The sequence below is a fragment of the Stigmatopora argus genome, chromosome 4 (assembly GCF_051989625.1).
Source record: "Stigmatopora argus isolate UIUO_Sarg chromosome 4, RoL_Sarg_1.0, whole genome shotgun sequence".
Classification (NCBI taxonomy): domain Eukaryota; kingdom Metazoa; phylum Chordata; class Actinopteri; order Syngnathiformes; family Syngnathidae; genus Stigmatopora; species Stigmatopora argus.
The window spans coordinates 886,837-911,045 of NC_135390.1; the positions used below are offsets into that span (position 1 = coordinate 886,837).

General features: G+C 43.5%; 2 protein-coding genes across 3 annotated transcripts in view; both read right to left on the minus strand.

The window, feature by feature from the left end:
* aprt (adenine phosphoribosyltransferase) overlaps positions 1–24,209 on the minus strand; it is a 40,736-nt gene that overhangs the window by 11,020 nt on the left and 5,507 nt on the right. Inside the window, exons 2-3 of the mRNA XM_077599788.1 lie at positions 12,415–12,518; positions 7,085–7,218 (exon numbers count right to left, since the gene is read on the minus strand). Coding sequence (XP_077455914.1) covers positions 7,085–7,218; positions 12,415–12,518 — 238 coding nt within the window. The remainder of the gene's footprint in view (positions 1–7,084; positions 7,219–12,414; positions 12,519–24,209) is intronic.
* Positions 1–24,209, minus strand: part of ano10a (anoctamin 10a) — a 165,342-nt gene that overhangs the window by 10,758 nt on the left and 130,375 nt on the right. The window contains exons 15-17 of one of the 2 annotated variants that reach the window (XR_013300167.1): positions 12,415–12,518; positions 7,085–7,218; positions 5,423–5,498 (exon numbers count right to left, since the gene is read on the minus strand). The gene's annotated coding sequence lies outside the window, so the exon portion shown is untranslated. The remainder of the gene's footprint in view (positions 1–5,422; positions 5,499–7,084; positions 7,219–12,414; positions 12,519–24,209) is intronic. The other variant, XR_013300166.1, reaches the window with a different exon arrangement.

The window sequence follows — 24,209 nt, forward strand, 5'->3', positions numbered from 1 at the left end:
CGAAAATGATGCACACAAATGTCCTCACAATCGGATAACGCACGACCACTTGCCAACGAGCAGCAGTCTTTTATCAGCGATCGCTCCACTGCTCATGGGAGCCTCGGGGGCGCTGGCTAGCGCCCCCCTTTTAGCTTGTAGCATCTGTGTTCGCATCCCCTCGAACGGCGCCTATGATAGAGTTGCTACCGTGGATGCTATTGCGGGGAGTCGCGAGCCAGTGTCCCCGATGTTCCCATGAGCAGCCAACGAGCAGCAGTCTTTTATCAGCGATCGCTCCACTGCTCATGGGAACCTCGGGGGCGCTGGCTAGCGGCCCCCTTTTAGCTTGTAGCATCTGTGTTCGCATCCCCTCGAACGGCGCCTATGATAGAGTTGCTACCGGGGAGGCTGTTGCGAGCTAGTGCCCCTGATGTTCTTATGAGCAGCCAACGAGAAGTAATATAATACTCCTCGTATTAGATAAAAATAACAGGAAATGCAGCAGCTGAGCTTACCCACGTATTGATTGTGGGTAAAGTTTTATTCTGAGAAAGAGTGCCATTGCCTGTCAGCGTTGTGTGCACGAGTATACTTCATTACCCAGAAAGCCCTCTTTTCCCCGCGCATACGCGTTGTGTGTTTCCTGGTCTGAATAACTCATCCGGTGCTCGTAAATATTGTTATACACGAAAGATATGCAAAAAAAAATGCCATGGCCACCTGGCTTGGTCGCATACCGAAATTTTGACCGCATCACGGGCGAATTATTCGATCGAAATTTCCCTCGTAAGACGAGCATTTTGTATGACGAGCGGTCGTATGACGAGGTACCACTGTACAGTAATATCTTGAGATATGATCTTAATGCTTTCCAGGACCGACCCCGTATCAATTTACCCATATCTCAAATAAATTTTTCCCACAATAACTAAATACAAATTACTCCGTTCCCACCCTCAGAAAAAACACCAAAAACAGGATATTACAATAGAAAAACATATTTTTGGTTGTTCTAATTCCCCATCTACTCACAAAGCAACAAATACCTATCTAGTGGTTATGATCTTGAATACTAAAATGTGACATTACTCAGTACAGACTTACCGCGGAGTGCGCGGACGGTATAGAGAGTGAGAGAGAAAGGAGAGACTTGGTCCTTGGAATCCAAGATGGCGGTGCGCATGGGTGCAGCGGCTCTTTGCATCCAGTACTTGAAGTGTCACACCAGAGGAGTTAAAACCCTAGACCATGTTTATTCCAACATCAAACCTGCTTAAAGAGCCACACCCCTCCCTCACCTTGCTGGATCCGACCATCTCTGCCTGTCCCTCACCCCCTCATACACCCACTCCGGAGGCTAACAAGGCCACAAATAAAGATAATAAAAACATGGCCTGAGGACGCCCCTTCTCAGCTGCAGGACTGTTTTTCCCCACACCATTTGGGAACTTTTTGAACACCACAACTTCCAGGACTACACGGACACTGTAGTTTCCGACATCAAAAACTGCACAGACACTGTCACTGTTGATAAACGTATCCGGGTTTTTCCTAACCAAAAACCCTGGTTGACCAGTGAGACACAGGCAGTCATCAAATGCCGTAACACCACTTTCAGGTCAGGGGACAAGTTACAATACAGCGCTGCCAGAGCAGACCTGAAGAGAGGCATTAAAAAGGCCAAGGCAGCATATACTAGGAAAATTGAGGAGCACTTCACAGAAAATAACCCAAAGACAATGTGGCAGGGAATATGACACATTACCAATTACAATGACAATAATGTGTCTGTTAACGCAGATGCCTCACTAGCAGAGGAACTGAACCGTTTCTTTGCCCGCTTTGAGACTGACGAGTCAAGTTCAGTCTCAACACACCCACCACCCTGCAGTACACTGAAGCTTCAGAAAGATAAAGTGAGACAGGTACTGCGGAGTGTGAACACCAGGAAGGCTGCTGGCCCTGATGGAGTACCTGGGAAGGTGCTCAAAGCCTGTGCTGACCAGCTGACTGGTGTTTTCACAACGATTTTCAATTGTTCCCTGCAACAATCCATCATCCCATTCTGCCTGAAATCTGCCACCATTATCCCTGTCCCTAAAAAGCCAACCATTGACAGCCTGAATGATTATAGGCCTGTGATCATGAAGTGCTTTGAAAAGTTGGTCGCCCGCTACATCAGGGATACAATCCCCCTCAGTTGACCCTCACCAGTTTGCTTATAGAGCAAACAGGTCCACTGAGGACCGCCATCGCCGTAGCTCTACACACAGCACTGAGCCACCTGGCGCACCATGGGAACTATGTGAGGATGCTTTTCATTGACTATAGCTCAGCCTTCAACACTATAATACCGGACATTCTGGCTGACACTCTCCCACCTTGGATTATCCTCTTCCATCTGCTGCTGGATTAAGAACTTCTTAACCAACCATCCACAAACTGTTAGACTTGGTCCCCACCTCTCTTCCTCCATTACACTGAGCACTGGCTCCCCTCAAGGATGTGTACTGAGTCCTCTTCTATACTCCCTGTACACATACGACTGTACACCGAGCCACCAGTCTAACTCCATCATCAAATTTGCCGATGACACCACTGTGGTCGGACTCATCTCAGGGGGGGGTGAGGTCAACAAACGGTCTTTGTGGTGTTTGGTGAACCATCTCACACCAAACACCACGAAAACTAAAGAAATAATCCTGGACTTTCGCAAACGCAGCACACATCTGGCCCCACTCCTCATAAATGGAGTATGCGCAGACAGGGTCCAGTCCTTCAAATTATTGGGGGTCCACGTCACGGACAAGCTCTCCTAGTCTACCAACACCACGGTAGTGGTGAAGAAGGCCCAGAAACGACTCAATTTCCTGAGGGTACTCAGGAGGAACAACTTGGACACTAAGCTCCTGGTAACCTTCTACAGAGCCACTGTGGAGACCATCCTGGCATACTGCATTACAATGTGGTACGCTGGAAGCACGGCAGCAGACAGAAAGGCCATGCAGAGTGTGATCAACACCGCCCAGAAGATCATCGGCTGCTCTCTGCCCTCACTGGATGACATTGCCAGCCCTCGCTACCTCAGCAGAGCCGGGAACATTGTCAGGGACCCATACCACCCTGGTCACAACCTGTTCCAGCTGCTGCCCTCTGGCAGACGCTACAGGTCTCACAAAGCACGGACAAATAGACTTAAGGACAGTTTTTTTTCCCATAGCCATCAGGACTGAACTTGCGTTAGCACGACACAATCCCTTCTGTGCAATTGTGGGATAGACTGGCCAACTTGCTTAATAGTTTCTTCATGTCACGCCTTGTGGCCAAACTGGTTTTCAATTGTTTGTTAAGATCGTAAAATGTAAGATAGACTGGCCAAACTGACTTTACAATTGTTTGTTAAGATCGTGGAATGTAAGATAGGCTAAAAGCTGGCCTTGCATATGTTTGCTTGTATTGTTCGATGTGGCAAACTCAGTTTGCAATTGTTTGCTTGTATTGTGCGATGTGGCAAACTCGGTTTGCAATTGTTTGTTCGCATCGCGCAATATAAGATAGGCTGCGACAGTTAGTGTGAGCTATAAAAATATCGTGTTTGCATACAACTTAGCCCTGCACACGTCTAACCATATCAGCCTAAAGTTTTGTTTACATAAACTTTGTCCTACATCGCTGTCTTAGAAATATTACCCTATTTTCCTATATAAAGACTGACCCACTGTTCATTCGGAGAGAGTTGCAAGGACAATAGACTGCGAGCAGTTCACAGCTGTTCGAGCTCTCTCCCCATCCGGCAGTCTGCTAATAAACCTATTTCCTATTAAATTGATCTCACTCTTTCTTAACCTGTTCCTGAAGTTGTATTACAGATCTATCACAATAACTTCGGGGTGTGCAATAAAAATGTGCAATGTCTTAGATTGTGCAATATTTTAGAATTTACCTTGCCAGGTTATGACTTTTTAATATTACTTATGTTTTTTTTACTGGGAAAACGCACTTTGTGGAGTAGCACCACCAATTTTGTTATACGCAGCTGTGCATGATGACAATAAAGGCTTTTGATTTAGATTTGATTTTTTTTAATTGGCGGGCAGCAACCCGCTCGTAACATAACATTCTTTAAATTAAAATTAAATGAACATAGATTACTATACACTTAAAAATAAGTTTTCATCTTAACCTTGTGTGATAACCGAGGCAAAGAGGTTATCTAGATATCTTTACGCAAGGAAGATGCAGCGAGAAAAACAGAGCGATGCTGTTCTCATCAGCAGCCTCCCGCATACTCGGACGGCCTCATCGGGAACCGTCTCGTATCTCAAGGCAGAAATTTGCACACAAATTCCCTCATATCTCCAATTTCTCATATGTTGGGACACTTGTATGTCAAGGTATTACTGTACTAAATGTTTTTATTAACTCAGATTTCCCCTGCTTTTTTTATGTTGCATTCCCTTTAATCTACCGTATTTTCACGACTATAAGGCGCACATAAAAGTCTAACATTTTCTCCAAAATAGACAGGGCGCTGTATAATCCAGTGCGCTTTATATATGGACCAATACTAAAATTGTTATCACGATAAAATAAAATAAATCAGTCGATAGGACAACTACGGAAAGCGGCCCCAGACTCTACTATTTTCCCGTAGATAAAGTACTGCGCAGTGACTGCTGGGATATAGAGTTCTTAATACACCCAGTTCTTCAATACAGTTAGTATGACAGCGACCACACTAATTTGGTGCTGGCCGTCATTTCGGCCGTATTTACAAAATAAATCCTGCCGCTAAATGTTGGCGTCAACAGAGCATTCAAAGCTAGACTGTGAACTATACATGTATATTATATAAAATACCTCGGAGCTTGCAGTCATTCCCGGAGGCTTAAGAACTACAACCGCGGGACCCAGCGTTTTGGAAGACTCATTTGGGCAATTGTTTAATTCGGACACAGAAAATGAGGACTTTGATGGATTTGTGGGTGATGATGACGTGAGTAAGTTGTAAAATGTCTAAATAAAGTACAACCAAACTCAGTTTTGCTTCCGTTGCCTTTTTAAAAACGTGTTTTTAGCGTGTGGGTGTAGCGTGCAAGAACTACATTTCCCAGCATTCACTGCGCACCGGAACCCGACGTTTGCAATTGTTTGTTCGCATAGATCTGTAATACATCCGACGTAGAGTTGACCGTAGGAGAAGCAGTTGTCTTCCAAGTGAAGACCCGCAGACGTTAACATTTGTTCCTGAGATTTGTTGATTGACATTACAAATGCAACAGGAAATTGGCGACGTGTCATCACAAAACGGCTATCCTTTTCATTCATAGTGAGAGAAGCCTTCAGAATGAGAACTTCCTCTCTGACTCCGCAGCCAGTTATAATGGTATCTTAAATAATATTTTTTTACATTTGTGAATGACGTGGAAAGGTGTCCTACCTTACGACCAATCAGCCGTTTGGTGCGTTTAGGGCACATGTAAAAACAGCGATTCATCCATCAACTCTGCTTTCAGCTTTAACAAATAAAAGATTGAGTTTGCACACTTAGAGAAGATGAAGAAATTCAATCACTGGATCCGACAGCCGTTTCTGGCCACCATAAAAAAAAATCAACTCTCTACGTTGCAGTTTGGCCAAACGTTGCAAGAGAATCTTAGGATATACACACACACACACAAAATCTATCCATAAATCACGCTTTACAGTGGTACCTCGACATACGAGTGCCTCAACATACAAGCAATTGGAGATACGTGTAAAATTTTGCGCATATATTTACCTTGAGATACGAGACAAATTTTGACATACGAGCAGACAGCGGACGCGAGAGGCTGCTCATAAGAACATCATGGGCACTCTCTCTCTCCCCGCAACTTCCTCGTGTAATGTCTCTCTGGTCGCAACTCCCTTGTGTAATGTCTATATGAGCACACGTTGCATTTTTTCAGTGTTTTTTTCCCGTTAGAGGGTGCGAATGGTACACGGCCGTTTGGTCGCCGGACTTTTGGTCGCCGGATGTTTGGTCGTCCGGAAGGTATTGATAATTACCATTTAAAATTGTTGCTCAAATTCCCTAAATACAAACTGTGAATTATTATTTAGTCAAGAATAATTCCCTATTAATTATTAGGCTAAAGAAAAGCTCCAAATTTCCCGTACTTTTATTGTTTTGTTGGAGAACTTGTTAAGACCCTGACTGACGTCCCTTCCTAAGGGGACAACTCATGTACATACAAACTCATACGTTCGCTCAGTGAAACTGCTCAGAGCCATTGTTGGTTTTTATTGATGCGTAGACCGTGTTGTTTTACCTTGTTTGGTCGCCGGACTTTTGGTCGCCGGACGTTTGGTCGCCCGTTGTTTGGGTACGGGCGACCAAACGTCTGGTCATGGGTGCGAATGGCTATATACTAATTCTCGTTGGCAAGTGGTCGTGCGTTATCCTATTGTGAGGACATTTGTGTGCATCATTTTCTGAATATTTTGAAGGGAATACAAAAGCAAACAACCCTCGATAGGTTGCATCTGAAAGTCAGGTTGGAGGCGGGGCAAATAGAGCCAACCCGGCAAAAAAAATGTATAAAAATGTAAAACAAAATTAGAATTAAATTTAGTGTAAGCTTAGATTAAATTTATTTTTGAGTATCTGCATCGTAATCCAAGTTCATTTAAATTTGTTTATGTTATGTTACGAGCGCGTTGCCGTGAAAAGTCTCCCCCCCTTCTCGAAATCTCTTTAATTTTAGTATACTATTAAACACATTTCAGTACTATTAAACCACTAGTTAATTGTTACTTTGTTAGTAGATGGTGAATTAGAACAAATAAAAATGTTTTTCCAATCCAATATCCTGTTTTTGGTGTTTTTTCAGAGGGTTGTAACAAATTAATTTGTTTTTAGTTCATTTCTATGGGAAACGTTTGTTTGAGTTATGAGAAAATCGACATACGAGCTCAGTCCCGAACGGATTAAGCTCGTATCTCGAGATACCACTGTATGAGGATTATAGGAAGGGAAAATTATAAATATGGATTTTTTTTAGATACATTAAACTCAATATTAGTGGAGAAAAGTTTAGTGAATGTGTGCATTTAATACCTTTCCATATTCCAAATCATATGCCACAGACACAGTGGCTCCTGGCAGCTTCCCTTTCTTCCTGATCATGACAAACCCCACTCCCAGCCTCTGGGCAAGTAGGGGCCCAAACAGGAAACCACGAGCATCTAATCCTGCCAATTTATATTTATATAATTAGATATATACATACAAATACATACGCATAAACACATATACACACACATATATATGTATACAGTGGTACCTCGACATACGATCGTAATCCGTTCCGAGACTGAGATCGTATGTCGAGCTTTTCGTAACTCGAGCGAACGTTTCCCATTGAAATGAACTGAAAACAAATTAATTTGTTCCAAACCTCTGAAAAAACCCCAAAAACAGGATATTGGATTGGAAAAAATATTTTATTTCTTCTAATTCGCCATATATTGACAAAGTAATAAATAACGAGTGGTTTAATAGTAATGAAATGTGTTTAATATTAGTAAAATTAGACGCATTTCGCGGAGGGGAGACACAGCGGCATACACGGAGGCAGGGGGGGGGGGCTTTATCCACGGCACTCGTAAACGAACAAACAAATCTAAATTAACTTGGATAACTATATACAGACACTCAACGTTTAATGTGACTTCACACAAAACTGAATTCTAATTTTGTTTTAATCTTTTCTTCTCTTTGAACAGGAAATGCAACCTCCTACCCACGTATTGATTGTGGGAAATGAAGTTTTATTCTGAGAAAGGGTGCCATTGGCAATCGGTGTTGTGTGCACGAGTATACTTCATTACCCAGAAAGCCCTCTTTTTGCCCGTGCATGCGCGTTGTGCGTTTCCTGGTTCATGTGTAGGCGAAAGAAACCGTTCAGTGCTCGTAGATATCTCTTATACACGAAAGAGATGCGGAAAAAAATGCGCTACAATGATAAACAGCCTCTCATGCCATGGACACCTGGCTTGGTCGCATCTCGAAATTTTGATCGTATCGCGGGCGAATTATTCGATCGAAATTTTTGTCATACCACGAGCATGTCGTACCACGAGCATGTCGTACCACGAGCTGATCGTAGGTCGAGGTACCACTGTACATATACAGTAATACCTTGACATACGAGGAATTTGAGATTCCAAGGAAATATTTACCTTGATATACGAAACAAATTTTGAGATATGAGCATTCGAGAGAGCCAGGTGGCCAGCCTGCGAGAGGCTGCTTATGATTTCAGCGCATCTCTATGAGCACTGGGCGGCGCGTTGCATTCTTTCCGTAGTTTTTTTTGCGTTAGTCAGTGCATAATTAAGAGTAACACAATGGATCCAACGCAAGCCGGTGATATGAAGGGCAGTGCGAAGAAAAGGCATATGATGACAATCAATAATAAGCACGAAATAATCGAAAAACATGAGTAGTGTGCGTGTGCCTGATCTGGCTCGCCAATACGTGTGGCAAAGCAAGAAGTTTGCCTCAAAAGCCGCACTTTTTAAGTGTGTGTATAGGAATCTCACTCTCCCGCACTCGCTCTCCCGCGCTCGCTCGCCCGCGCTCGCTCTCCCGCACTCTTTCCCTATGTCACACTCCCTCTGCCCCTCCCGCACTCCCTCTGCCCCTCCCGCACTCCCTCTGCCCCTCCCGCACTCCCTCTGCCCCTCCCGCACTCCCTCTGCAGCTCCCGCACTCCCTCTGCCCCTCCCGCACTCCCTCTGCCCCTCCCGCACTCCCTCTGCCCCTCCCGCACTCCCTCTGCCCCTCCCGCACTCCCTCTGCCCCTCCCGCACTCCCTCTGCCCCTCCCGCACTCCCTCTGCCCCTCCCGCACTCCCTCTGCCCCTCCCGCACTCCCTCTGCCCCTCCCGCACTCCCTCTGCCCCTCCCGCACTCCCTCTGCCCCTCCCGCACTCCCTCTGCCCCTCCCGCACTCCCTCTGCCCCTCCCGCACTCCCTCTGCCCCTCCCGCACTCCCTCTGCCCCTCCCGCACTCCCTCTGCCCCTCCCGCACTCCCTCTGGCCCTCCCGCACTCCCTCTGGCCCTCCCGCACTCCCTCTGGCCCTCCCGCACTCCCTCTGGCCCTCCCGCACTCCCTCTGGCCCTCCCGCACTCCCTCTGGCCCTCCCGCACTCCCTCTGGCCCTCCCGCACTCCCTCTGGCCCTCCCGCACTCCCTCTGGCCCTCCCGCACTCCCTCTGGCCCTCCCGCACTCCCTCTGGCCCTCCCGCACTCCCTCTGGCCCTCCCGCACTCCCTCTGGCCCTCCCGCACTCCCTCTGGCCCTCCCGCACTCCCTCTGGCCCTCCCGCACTCCCTCTGGCCCTCCCGCACTCCCTCTGGCCCTCCCGCACTCCCTCTGGCCCTCCCGCACTCCCTCTGGCCCTCCCGCACTCCCTCTGGCCCTCCCGCACTCCCTCTGGCCCTCCCGCACTCCCTCTGGCCCTCCCGCACTCCCTCTGCCCCTCCCGCACTCCCTCTGCCCCTCCCGCACTCCCTCTGGCCCTCCCGCACTCCCTCTGCCCCTCCCGCACTCCCTCTGCCCCTCCCGCACTCCCTCTGGCCCTCCCGCACTCCCTCTGGCCCTCCCGCACTCCCTCTGGCCCTCCCGCACTCCCTCTGCCTCTATAATTTGACTTTTACAATACAATCTTTTTATAAAATGTTTGTTGTTTTCTGGTACAGTCCTGTTTGCAGTCCTAGTCATTATCATTTTGGGAGTATATTGATTGAGTTTGATTTTATATTAAAATATCTAGGTCTGGAGTCTTGATTCCAAGATGGCCGTAGATTAGCATGCAGTGCCTTCAAGCTCTCCCAACCTGTGTACACTTCGCATGTTTGTGTGTTTATTGCCAAGTTGTACGTCATGCCTGGACTTTAACATCAAATATAACCCTATAGACTTAATTGGTTTCCAGCACGAAACTATAGTTTCTAGCGACTTCCATTGCGCGCACAACATTCCAAATAGCGAGATTAGCAGGGTGTCTGTGGATTGTTATCGGGCCTGGCAGGCAGAGCTACGCTGGTAGAGGAAGCAAAAGCGAGGCAGCAGAGATGGCCCGTTGACTAAGCTCAGAAAACAGCCACTCAAACCACCGCTGCCAAGCATCTACTGTATTTTGCCGTTTAATATATCCCCCCCCCCATTTAATATACCCAGGTATATTAAACGGCAGGGGTATATTAATTGGCCCACAAACGGGAAGGTGCGATCCACTACGCACTCTTTATGCCGTGACGGGGTGCATCAACGTTTTGCAGACTACCTGTATTAGGTCAGACTACCTGTATTAGGTTAGAGTAGGTCATGTAACAGGATTAACCTTAATCTGTTTCAATAGTAAACAAAATAAAGGCTGCACTTAAAGTGCAAGACATTTTGATATCTTAGCCAAGTTTACTAATTTAACAGTACAATTTAAGTGATTTTGTGCAGTCACTCATTCAATATGGAAAGCACAAGCCGCACGGAAGCTTTCAGAGACAACACTGCATCTACTTCCAGCACAGCGAGTAGGAAAAAGTGGGTGGAACTGACTGTCGAAAGAAAGCTCGCCATTCTATACAAGCTGTGAACAACTTTCAGTGACAACAAGCGAAAGTGTGCTCAGCACCACGACATTCAGCCAGCGCAGATCTGAGATTGGATAAAGCAAGAGCAAAAGCTGATTGGGTCGTCCACTCATCACATACTAAGGCGCCTAACCGGAGCTGGGAAGAAGCCGAGGTACGCGGATGTCGAGGAGAAGCTGTTCGAAAGAGTGACAGAAGAGAGGAAGGCCAAGAAAGTTGTTAACTACAGGGGCCTCAAGCAGCTCGCCTCTGATAAAGCGACTGAGCTGAACATAGAGGAATTCCAGATGACGGACAAAATTGCCTACGGTTTCACAAGGCGGCACAACCTCACACAAACAAAAGAAATGGCTGAATGTTAAGACCAACCGTATGTATACATGTGCGTCTGTGCGCGTGCGCGTGCGTCTGTGCGCGTGCGTCTGTGCGCGTGCGTCTGTGCGCGTGCGTCTGTGCGCGTGCGTCTGTGCGCGTGCGTCTGTGCGCGTGCGTCTGTGCGCGTGCGTCTGTGCGCGTGCGTCTGTGCGCGTGCGTCTGTGCGCGTGCGTCTGTGCGCGTGCGTCTGTGCGCGTGCGTCTGTGCGCGTGCGTCTGTGCGCGTGCGTCTGTGCGCGTGCGTCTGTGCGCGTGCGTCTGTGCGCGTGCGTCTGTGCGCGTGCGTCTGTGCGCGTGCGCCTGTGCGCGTGCGCCTGTGCGCGTGCGCCTGTGCGCGTGCGCCTGTGCGCGTGCGCCTGTGCGCGTGCGCCTGTGCGCGTGCGCCTGTGCGCGTGCGTCTGTGCGCGTGCGTCTGTGCGCGTGCGTCTGTGCGCGTGCGTCTGTGCGCGTGCGTCTGTGCGCGTGCGTCTGTGCGCGTGCGTCTGTGCGCGTGCGTCTGTGCGCGTGCGTCTGTGCGCGTGCGTCTGTGCGCGTGCGTCTGTGCGCGTGTCTGTGCATGTGTGCGTGTGCTCGCGCATGTATGTATATTTCAGCAACACGCTTTATTTATTTATTTATTAACTTATCTATTCTTGAGTCTGTATTCTCACCTTCTTGCTACTGTGACAGTGAAATTTCCCAAATACTGGATGAATAAAGTTATCTAATCTAATCTATGGGGACATAGTTTGTTACGTTACGAGCGCATTCGTAAAGTGACTCTCTCTCGCTCTCCCCTATCCACGAACTACCCGTTGTATAAAATAATGCCTCCGTAAAGTGACTCTCTCTCGCTCTCCCCTATCCACGAACTACCCGTTGTGTAAAATAATGCCTCATTTTATTATTAAACATCATAACCACTAGTTATTTGTTACTCTGTTAATAGATGGTGAATTACAACCAATAAAAATATTTTTTTCCATTGTAATATCCTGTTTTTTGGTGGGGGATTTTCAGAGGCTGGGAACGAATTAGTTTGTATTTAGTTCATTTCTATGGGCAACGTTGATTTGAGATACGAGTTAATCGACATACGAGCTCAATCCGGAACGCATTTTGCTTGTATCTCAAGGTACCACTGTATATGAAACAAGAAAATGTGAATGCAAATATGTAATTGATGATGGTATTGGATACAATAAGTCATAAAATCAATGTCAGTTGAGTCTGTAGATGTTTTTTTAAATCTACGAGGTGTCAGTATTGATCAACACAGTGTGTCACTGTGTTGAAACGATACGAGATGCCTCGTCTACCCATCGTTAAATTTACAGTATGCCAAAGAAAACTACACAGCCACTATCTGCATCAAAATACCGAACATATTATTTACATTTGATTGTGCTTTTTTTCCAGATTTTAGTTGTCATACCTACAATGACATCGACCTCCCAGTTCTTGTTTATCACATGTTCTTCGAACAAGTCAATAACCGATGTAAGGGCAGTTGGATCCTTCAGGAGAGGACATATATCCCTATGGAAGACACAAACTTCATATCAGGGGTGCCAAACTCAGGACCTTGAGGGCCACTATCAAGTGTGTTTTCCATGACTCCCTCCACCAACACACCTGCATCAAATATTCAGGATCATTATCAAGCTTTTGGACAGTTTGTAATACATTTATATAAATATATCATGAGCCGATCATTTGATTCATGCGTGTCGGTCGATGAGGACATGAAAAACAGACTGGATACAGGGCCCGAGGACTGGAGTTGGGCACCCTTGCTTGATATCATGCACGATTATTTACAAGAACTAACAGATACATTGTTTAGAACCAAATGACAATTGTTGCGCTTTAAAAAAAATATTTTTTGAAAAATGGTTATTTAAGAAATAAAAGATTGGATATCAGGATCTGACAGCTGTTTCTGGCCACCATAAAAATTTAAACTCTCTACGTTGCACGGTTTGGACAAACGTAGTGAAAGAATCTAAAAATACACACACCCATAAATCACGTTTTATAATGATTATAGATTAATTTCTTATTGTTATTAGGAACGTATTTTGTTAAATAGCTCCCAAGCCGTTTGACAGATTGACACGAAATTTACAGAAAAGATAGTAAGGAATAGTAAGAAATTTCCCGAATACGGGATGAAATAAAGTTCTAATTTAATCTAATTAATAATAATAATCGGACATAGGCTTTTTCATCATCATTGACTCAACAAACAACAACAAAAGCCTAATTGTCATCATACCCAGAAACTGCGTATGACGAAATTGGAAGTGCTTCTCCATAAGGTGTTTTCTCGGCAAAAGACCCAAATAAGTGATAATTTCGGACTCGTAATTTGGCATTCTGCAGTTATGGATACATTGCATAACCCCCTGAGCGGATCACTTACCTCTCACTGTCTTTCACTTACCCTCAGTCAGCCAGTAGGAGGCAGATCACCGCCCAACATCTTTTCATATTACCTCACCGGGAAGTTATTACACAGAAGGGATTGTGTGTCGTGTTACCACAAGTTTAGAGTCCTGATGGATGTGGGAAAAAACTGTCCTTGAGCCTATTTGTCCGTACTTTGTGGAGCCTATAGCATCTGCCAGAGGGGAGCAGCTGGAAAAGATTGTGACCAGGGTGGTATGGGTCCCCGATGATGTTCCTGGCTCTGCTGAGGTAACGAGGGCTGGCAATGTTACGTTATGTTTAAGGAATACCTTTTGGTTTTTCAATAATACATTACATTTATTAATTATTAATTGATTACCGTTATTAGCACCTATTTTGTTCAATAGCTCCCAAGCCAATGGACGTATTGACACCAAATTTATCGAAAAGATAGGTAATTATCTTCTGTTTAATGAACACCATTTGGTTTTTTAATAACACATTCCATTTATTAATTATTAAATAATTACTGTTATTAGCAACTTATATCTTCAATAGCTCCCAAGCAATTTGATGTATTGGCACCAAATTTACAGAAAAGATATGTACCGTATTTGCACGACTATACGGTGCATCGTATTTTTAGCCGCAGTGTCAAATACGAGTGCTATTTCTGTATTTTACACACAAAGGATGCACCGTTTTTTAGACGCAGCCAGGCATGGCAAAAAATACACCAGCTTAAACATACACGCTACACCCACATGCTAAAAACACATTTTTAAAAAGGCAACGGAAGCAAAATTGAGTTTGGTTGTACTTTATTTAGCCATTTTACAATGAACTCACGTCATCATCACCCACAAATCCATCAAAGTCCTCATTTTCTGTGTCTTTAAGTTCGTCCAGGCAGCCACAATCCATTCGCAAATAGTAGCTAGCTAGTAGCTAGCGTAACTATTCCAAGGCTGTCTTCCATGCTTCGTAAAGCTGTGTTGATGCCGATCGCCAGGCCACAATCCATTGGGTGTATTGACAAAAGAACTATATATCCCAGCAGTCACTGTGCAGTACTTTTTCTACGGGAAAATAGTAAAGTCGGGGGCTGCTTGCCGTAGTTGTGAGAGGTGTAGAGCATGGTGTACCTTATCGACTGATTTATTTTATTTTATCGTGAACAGGCTGAATAACCTGGTCAGGAGGGCCAGCTCTGTTCTGGGCTGTCCTTTGGACTCTGTGGAGGAGGAAGGAGAGCGGAGGATGTCCATCATGGACAGCACCTCCCACCCCCTACATGAGTCTGTGGAGTCTCTCCGAAGCTCTTTCAGCAATAGACTGCTGCACCCTCATTGCAGGAAGGAGTGCTTCCGCAGATCCTTCCTCCCATCAGCTGTCAGGCTCTTTAACAAAAAATGGCTGTGTTAAGACCTACCCTATGCATGCATGTACATCTATATGTATGTATGCATGCTTATATATGTGTATATATATACACACACACATATATGTGTGTATATATATACACGTGTGTATGTATATATACATGTGTATGTATATATATATATATATATACACACGTGTATGTATATATATAAATGTGTATGCATATATATATAATGTATATAGATGTATATAGATGTATATAGATGTATATGTAGATGTATATGTAGATGTATATGTAGATGTATATGTAGATGTATATGTAGATGTATATGTAGATGTAGATGTAGATGTAGATGTAGATGTATATGTAGATGTATATGTAGATGTATATGTAGATGTATATGTAGATGTATATGTAGATGTATATGTAGATGTATATGTAGATGTATATGTAGATGTAGATGTAGATGTAGATGTATATGTATATGTAGATATGTATGTATGTGTATATGTAGATGTGTAGGTATGTATGTATGTATGTGTATATGTAGATGTGTAGGTATGTATGTATGTGTATATGTAGATGTGTATGTATGTATGTATGTGTATATGTAGATGTGTATGTATGTGTGTATGTATGTGTGTATGTATGTGTGTATGTATGTGTGTATGTATGTGTGTGTGTGTGTGTGTATGTGTGTGTGTATGTGTGTGTGTGTGTGTGTGTGTGTGTGTGTATGTATGTATGTATGTATGTATGTATGTATGTATGCATGCATGCATGCATGCATGCATGTATGTATGTATGCATGCATGCATGTATGTGTGACATACTAGAGTGTTTGATTTATTAACGATTGCATGTAAAGAAGGTATAACGAGTTTGGATTGAATGGGTGTATCGGTGGTCGATTGTTGATCCTTGGATCCACATGGCAAGTGTGGGGCATGTTAAAGAAGATCGGTATTCGATTATTGATGTCTTAACAAATAGCTTGAGGCACGGGAGATGTGTTGAATCATTACAGTAAAAGTTGGATTGAAGTAACAACAACATCTCACTGTTCTGATTATTTCCCCGTGTGTCAAGGTATGCTGTTTGTTTAAAAGGCTGGTTGAGTTTGGGGTTTGTAATATACAGTGTTTAGCGTGTGAGAAAAGAGATAATGGTTATTAATGTTTATTTACTTTTGAATTACGGGCGTGAATGTGAGAGTCTCGGGTCACGCACATGGAATAGCATTTAGCACGCTACCTTCGGCCACCATTATCGTTGACAGTGTCTATAACGGTCATAGAAAGGATTTTATATTATTGATATTGCATTGTTTGCCCTGTTGAATAATAGTAGGACTACTAGAAGTTGTAAAAGGAAAAGATATAACAAGTTATGACCGTGTGTTGAACGAGTGTGTGTGTGCATTGTGTTTTGGGTTCTAAAGTGTTGCTAATATATATAGGTGTAATTGTACATTATGTTTTGGGTTCTAACGTGTTGATAATGTATATATATGGGTTTAATTGTATGTTATGGGTTTTTGTGTAAATTGATTACAGTAAAAGTTGGATTGAAGTAACAACAACATCTCACTGTTCTGATTATTTCCCCCTGTGTGTCAAGATCGAATGCAGGGTGTAACATTTGTATATATATATAAATATATATATATATATATATATATATATATATATATAAATATATATATATATATATATATATATATATATATATATATATATATATATATATATATATATATATATATATATTGAAGAATGACATATTTTACGCGTTCATTTTATTGTAGCTGTTTCATTTTGATATAGTACCACAGTAGGATTAAAACTATTGTTCTCAACTCAATTACAATGAACAAAAGCAAAAGGAGACAGATGGTGGACGCTGAGGGACAATAACGCCGAGGTGTCAAGTGGTCGAGGTGAAACTGTCAAAGGAGACAAAGGATTCCCCGCGGAGAAGGCGACCAAGGCCAGACGTGGATTCACGGGCAAGCAGCTTCCAGGAGAGGACACCCCTCCAGAACCGTCGTGGGACAGTCCACATATTAAAATCAGCGAATGAATATTCATCTTTGTTCTACAATAATTGGGCAAACGTGGGTTTGGACTTTAGTCTCTTTAATCCTCCACTGAAGCACGGCGACGCTCAGCTGGTTTTATATTTGGGAAAGGGACCCGGAGCTCTGTAAGGATCAATATTAGGAATAAATCATCTGTGGAGTAACTCGCAAACCCTGGTATCTTCCTTCGATGCTGAACACGCACCATTGTTAGACGAGAAAAGACAGATTTAGGAATTGGAGTCAGAAGCTAAAACTTTAAGTCTAACAATTTTGGTGACCCTGTCCATGAGTCGAGGGGGGAGAGGCTGCGTAGACAAATGGGGGTCTGGAGTCCAGAACTTCGAAAGAAAATACGACTCACGTCTGGGACGTGTTAAACGGTTAAAAGCGTCTGGGACGGAATAATTGCTGAAGTCGGGGACTTGAGACTACACAGGTTGCCCAGAAACTTCTTCGGCGACTTCTTAAAACAGGCCTGAAATCAACTAAAGGTGAGCAGAATTCCTGTTTCTATAATGTCAAAATTCTGCTATTGGATTGTTTAAATTATTGAGAAGTCGCAGTAGAAATTTCACTTATATAGTCTGAGTATTTGTTCAGGGAACATTCTCGTGATTATATTGAAATCAGGGATTTCATGATACCTGTAGTAGGTAAAGAATCTGGGATTCTTAAGGTATTTGTTCAGGGAACATTTTACAGGGGTAGTCCGGGACACCCCGCCAAAGTCCGGGACTTCGAAACGCGCCGGGGGCGTGGAGTTACGAGGATTTGTTCAGGGAACATTTCCGTGATTAAAATAAAGGAATCGCGGATTCCTAAACGGTCGTATTAAAATAAGTCTTCAATAGGGAAACGACTGGGTTCACAGATGTTTAATTCTTATGTTGATTCTAATAAAATTCTAAATTTCTTAATTCCTAGAATTGAATATACTAAAATTCTAAATGTATCTGGTGATTTGTGATGACTGAATTGGTGAAAATGGAAGAAGAGCTTGAGAGAGAGGTTGAAAATGTGTGTGTGTGTGCGTGTGCGTGTGTTTTGAAAGGAATGGGGAGAAAGATGCTGAAGGAGAATGGAATGAATTGATGAGTTTGCACGGAGATGTAGAAGCACAGGCTTTCAAAGACAAGCGAAATTAGCCGTGAGTACAAGAAATAATTTTGTACGTTAAAAGGAAATTTACATTTTACAGGTCAAAAGCGTTTGTCCGTAGCGTTGAAAAAAAAGGAGCGTGACGTCACAGCTAAGGCAGAACTTTTTAAAAAAGCGAAAGGAGGGAGGTGAGTAGGTCGAGGTGTGGCCCAATAAATACAGAGAAAGGAGGTATGTTTCCCCTCCGCCCTCAGGGAGGAGGCGTGATATATGATCCTCTTGTTCTTAGAGATGTGGCACTAAATAAATCCCCCCCCTCTGGCGAGGGGTGGAAGTTCATGGCGGAGGAGGATCCTGGCATTGATGAGTGGACAGAGTTGTGCGCTTGACACGAGACAGGCCATATAGCAGCTATTGTCGAGGGTGTTCCGGAACCTTTGATCTGTACTGTGTTGAAACTCCAACTTTCCAAATTACCAGGAATGTGGTGGGGCCCGAGATAATCAGTTACATGATGGATACGGTGGTCGTGGGCATGGTTTCTCTTGTGGCCGGGGAAGAGGGTACTCGGGACAGGGCCAACACGGCAACCGTTTTATGTGGCGGTATTGGACACTGGAGACGTGATTGCCCCAGTCAACAACGGCAACCGCAACAACTGTTCCCATGGCAACCCCAAGCACAGCAGCATGGCCCACTACAGCAACAGCGGCCTACGCAAATTGTGGGTCCTTTATTAAACACTGAAATTTATATTAGGAAATGCCTAGTGAAAGGTTATTTTCCCTAAATTTTAATTGAGGTAACAGTGAGCACAGAAAATGGCTCTTATTTTAAATAAAACTGCCTTCTTAGAGCGGATAGGAATTCAGCTAGAGCTTTAGCTATTAGTTTTAGCAATTTGAGTGTGATTTGCGATTTAGACGCAAGTATTAAGAATCATCCAAATTATTAATGATATCAAACATGAAGAAAGCAATGCAGAAATGGCATGGATCCAAATTATTAGGTAAATTGTACCTGACAAGTTTAGATAAAATAATTAATTTAGGATAGGCATGATTTCCCTGAGATGGATTGGACGTCATGAAATGTCTTCAAGTGCACGGAGGGTATTTCATCGTTTTGCCCATCAACAGATGAAATATGCTTTAGCGCAAGTCATATTAATGACTAATAGAATATCACAGATTACAGCAAAAGGTGGTTAGCTGCCAAGGAGCCCCAGACTGGGGATGGCGCTCTCCACTAGTGAAAAATTGCAGACCACTGATGTCTGAAAATGAGTGTGAGCGTGAATGGTTGTTTGTTTGTCTTGTTGTGTTTTTGATTGGCCGACCACCGAGATATAATTAATCGGTTAGATATCAAGGTGGAAAAGGATTTAGAAAAAGCAGCAGTACTCCAAACGTGAAACTTGAAGTGGAGAAAAAAATCTGCTATGCGAAATTTAGAAGCATTGAGAAAAACTAAAAAACAAAGACAGTACATGATAAGAAATTCCAAAAGTGCTATGGATTTATAGTGATAATGGCATCCAAATTGTGTTAACAGAATAATTGACTGAATTGACAAAAGTTTCCATATTTCGTTATGAAATCATTGCGCCTACATAACGAGGTCAACAGGACAACACAATATGGAAGTCCAATTTAGTGGAATGTACCAAACGCCATTATTCACTACACGATTGGAGCTGGATGATGAGGCTAATCTGGCTATCTGCATAAAAGAAAAAAACTTTAAAGAAACGTATTAAATTTGGGTTGGCAGAGGGAGATTGTGCTTCTCAACAGGAAACATGGAGAGCAACCCAGGATGAGAGTGTCCGTGCAAGTGTTCCTGACCAACCAGCAGACATGAGAATGGCTGATCCACCTTGTGCACTGTAGGAAGGTTCTCTCAGTTGAAACGTTTGAGGAGACAGGCAAGATAAACTTTTTGCCGTGATCAGACGGAATGGAAAAGCACTCCAATATTGATTGGAAAAATTATTGCTTGAGGAGCAATGCGATAAACCATAAGGAACTTTTTATATTGGTTTTATTGTCTCCATAAAAAAAGATGAAAGCGTTTCAATTGAGACCAAACCTTCTTACAGATTTTTAAAGTAAACAATTAGAAAGAAAATGGATAGAAATGTAACTAGATTTTAATTTTATGCCTGACTTTTGGAAATGTTGATTGGGATAGTTTTACAGGAGATGATTGGCAGGCTCCAGGGACGTTGGAATGTTGCGTTTGATGGAAGGACTGCTAGATTGGGGTATTTTGAGTTTCAAGCAGCCGAGTTTGCTATGCAACGCGATACACATTATTGAATAAATTGGGACTGGATTAGTATGCATTTTAAAAGTAATGAGTTTTAATTGCTCTAGAGGACACAGTTATGCTAAAATGATTGGCCCTGACAAGCAAGGGTTTTTTACAGTTTAGTGGGTTCAATTCTTTTCAGAATTATAGATGTGTGCATTTGTTTGTGGATATTGATTGATGTGAGTGTGGCTATTGCAGAGAACGGGAAAGCTGTTTTCCTGAGGAGAAGGCAGCCTGGTTTGCTTTTTGTATTTTTCCTATTTTTAGTATGATTAGTTAATTTGTGTAATTGCAGGAAAGAGAAATTGGCAAAATAATGTACGGCACCAAAAGGTCTTGGGTTCAAGCCTTCCCATTGGCTTTACTCTATTCGTCAAACCATCAACAAAACCACAAATTTTACCCCATATGAAGAGGTTCCATTACCCGATCTCTCGCATGCAGCATATTAGTCGACAACTTCATTCTCTTGTATCTAGTATATCCTCACAGGTACAGGAGGCAGCTGCAGTTGCACGTGATCACCCACAGGAGGAACCCACGGTCTCAACCCACATTTTTCTCAAGGTTCTATCCAGGAAGTGGTCGGAGCCCAGGAGGACAGGTGTCCTTTCAAAGTGACTGCTCGTACATCAAAGGCGGTTCAACTTGAACATAAGGGACCGAAGTGGTTCCATTATTCCCAAATTAGAGCCGTTGATCCACGTAACCCATAACCACACACTCCACCATAGGATCCTCCAAAGGCGGCCTTTGATTCTCCCGGGGACAGGTCACATACATCTAAACATGACACATAGTTCCTGGACATAGTTCCTGTTCTGGACTGGGCTCATCCCAGTCCAAGAGAGGGAAGTGGTGTACAGGATGTTTTGACTTATTGATTATTGTTTTAATTTTTCTCTTGTTATTTTTTGAAGGAGCGCTCCACGTGTATGTCATACTCCTGTTTGGCGATCTCCAATCAGACGGATGTGGCTCCAATGACACCGCAATCTCCAACAGATGAGACACCATTAGCTTCCTAACCCTGTGTGTGTGGTCCTCGGATACCGATCCATGCTGGCCAGTGGGGATGTGTAAAAAACCTAGTACTACTCAGGCGAAAACCGGCAAGGTGATTCCATCAATCGTATCCCCTAAATCGAGTAAGGTCCGCATAATCCATGGCGAACCATCAGTGGACGATCGGTTTAGAATGATTACAGGTATTATGGCAGTATCTAACAATTGGCTGTTAATGGCAGAGATAGCTGCCAGCAAAAACCAAGATGATTGTTTCGTGTGTATGGGTGCTCGACCCGTACTCCGTATTGTTTCGGCCCCGGTAAAAATGAATGTATTGTGGACCTTCTAAAAAACACCAACCCGAAATTTAATTGTTCTAAGTACGATTTGATATTCCCACTTGCCCAAGAGGATAAAGAGAAACCAATTTTTGATCAATCAGTAGCACGACAAAATTTTACCTGTCTCAAATTAAATGGGACTGGAAAATCATTGGGAAGCATTCCGTCTGATTGGTGTGTATTAAATATGTCTTTTCCGGTACCACACCCCTTATCCCGAGCGGACATCTGGTTATGGTGTGGAAGCGATAAGTTGTATGATAGATTACTGTTGGAGTAATCATTATTATAAATGTGTTTGCAATGAATATAAAGCCTTATAATATACATGCTTACTATATTAATCAATATATTTGCTTATTAGGAATAGTAATGCTCATCCTAAATGTGTAACTATAATAAACAATATATATATGTGTTGATCGCTTTTATGTTAGAGTTGAATTAATATGTGAAGACAAACGCTCACGCCAAGGTCGCTCTCCAGGACAGCTGGGTCCAGCGAGAGATACAAGTTCGCAAGGACATAAAACAATACACTGAGTTCTTGCTCCGAGGACTGAGTACTGGAAGATACACCTCAACCCTTTCCCCAGATGCAAGTTCGCAATGAAGATCGGTGAAGGACGCTTAAATTGTTGTTGGCTCAGCGGATCGCTATCAATCAACTCGCATATTGTTTTTCCTTTGTGACGCTTGATATGGAATTGTTTTGTTTCTTGCTTACGCAATTGGATCGATTACTCGCATATTGTTTTAATTTGTGACGCTAGGTTGACGCTAGGTTTGCTTGATTATGGAATTGTTTTGTTTCTTGCTTACGCAATTGGAATCGATAACCTTGTAATTGTTTTGATTTGAAGCCTTAAATGGGCAGGACATAATGCCGCTCTTTAGAATAATCTTGTGGGGCGAACGGCCGGATGTATTCTCTTCTTGCAAGAATTAAATGTGATGTGACTACAGATGCCTTTTTTATTGAAAGCTGAATTGGAAATACCTAAGGAATAAACCTACTATTGGATGAACCTAACAATTACCCACAAATGCATCTGGTGTGTGCTCTTCGTCGTCTTTGTTGCTTCCGGTTTCTGTTTCCCCAGTGAATCTCACAGCTGGAGTACAATTACCTTCAAATCTGAAGGATATTTTGCATCGCAATAAGAGAGCATCACCCACCTGGATGGGTAACTCAGACCCCACCTATATTGACGCCATAGGAATCCCCCGTGGCGTTCCTAATGAGTATAAACTTGTTGATCAGGTCTCAGCAGGATTCGAAAGTCTTCTCATTTGGGTAACCCCTAACAAAAATGTTGATCGCATTAATTACATTCATTACAATGTCCAGCGACTTGGCAATTACACTGTTGAGTCGTTTGAGGCGGTACATGAACAGTTAGCGGCAACATCTCTCATGGCTTTCCAAGATCGTATAGCATTAGACATGTTATTGGCCGAGAAGGGGGGGTATGTGCTATCTTTGGTGATTCATGTTGTACTTTCATCCCTAAGAACACGGCTCCAAATGGACGTCTCACCAAAGCCTTGGAAGGCCTCCGAACCCTGACTAATAAGATGGCAGACCATTCAGGTGTGGGTGACTCAATCTGGGACCAATGGATGAATCATTTCAGTACCTGGAAAGGTTTGATGGGAAATGTCTTTATATCTGTTGTTGTTTTCACGACTTTACTTAGTCTTTGTGGATGTTGCCTCATCCCCATGGCTCGTACTCTGGTTGTTCGTTTGATCGATAGGGAAGTGGGACCAGATCTGAAAGGTCAGTATGCTCAATTGCTCCAAACTGATCCCTCTGCAAATACCGCCGAGCATGTGTTCATGGATACACTAATGTGATGCTTCTTTGTTTCTTTTCTTATACTAATGTAGTGCTTCTTAGTTTTGTTTCTTACTAACTTGTTTGTCGTTTGTCGGTATGGTCTCTTTTGGGGGACCAAGTGAGGGAATGAAGAATATGACATATTTACTCCTTCATTTTATTGTAGCTGTTTCATTTTGATATAGTACCACAGTAGGATTAAAACTATTGTTCTCAACTCAATTACAATGAACAAAAGGTCTTTTGTCTGAGTTTCTGCTTCAAGGTGTGGTCCAGGTGATAAGTGGTCCAGGTGAAACCAGAGACAAAGGAATCCCCGCGGAGAGGGCGACCAGGCCAGACGTGGATTCACGGGCAAGCAGATTCTAGGAGAGGACACCCCTCCAGAACGTCGTGGGACAGTCCACATATCATTAAAATCAGCGAATGAATATTCATCTTTATTATACTATAATTGGGTAAACGTGGGTTTGGACTTTAGTCTTTCTCATCCTCCACTGTGCATTACGACGCTCAGCTGGTTTATTATTTGGGAGGGGGCCCGGAGCTCTGTAAGGATCAATATCTGGAATAAATCATCTGTGGAGTAACTCGCAAACCCTGGTCTCTTCCTTCGATGCTGAACACGCACAGTTGTTAGACGGGATCAGACTGAGTTAAGGAATTAGGGATAGGTGCTAAAACTGTACGTCTAACACCGGAAAAGAACTACGGTGGCACAACAGCTTTCGGCAGACTATAAATA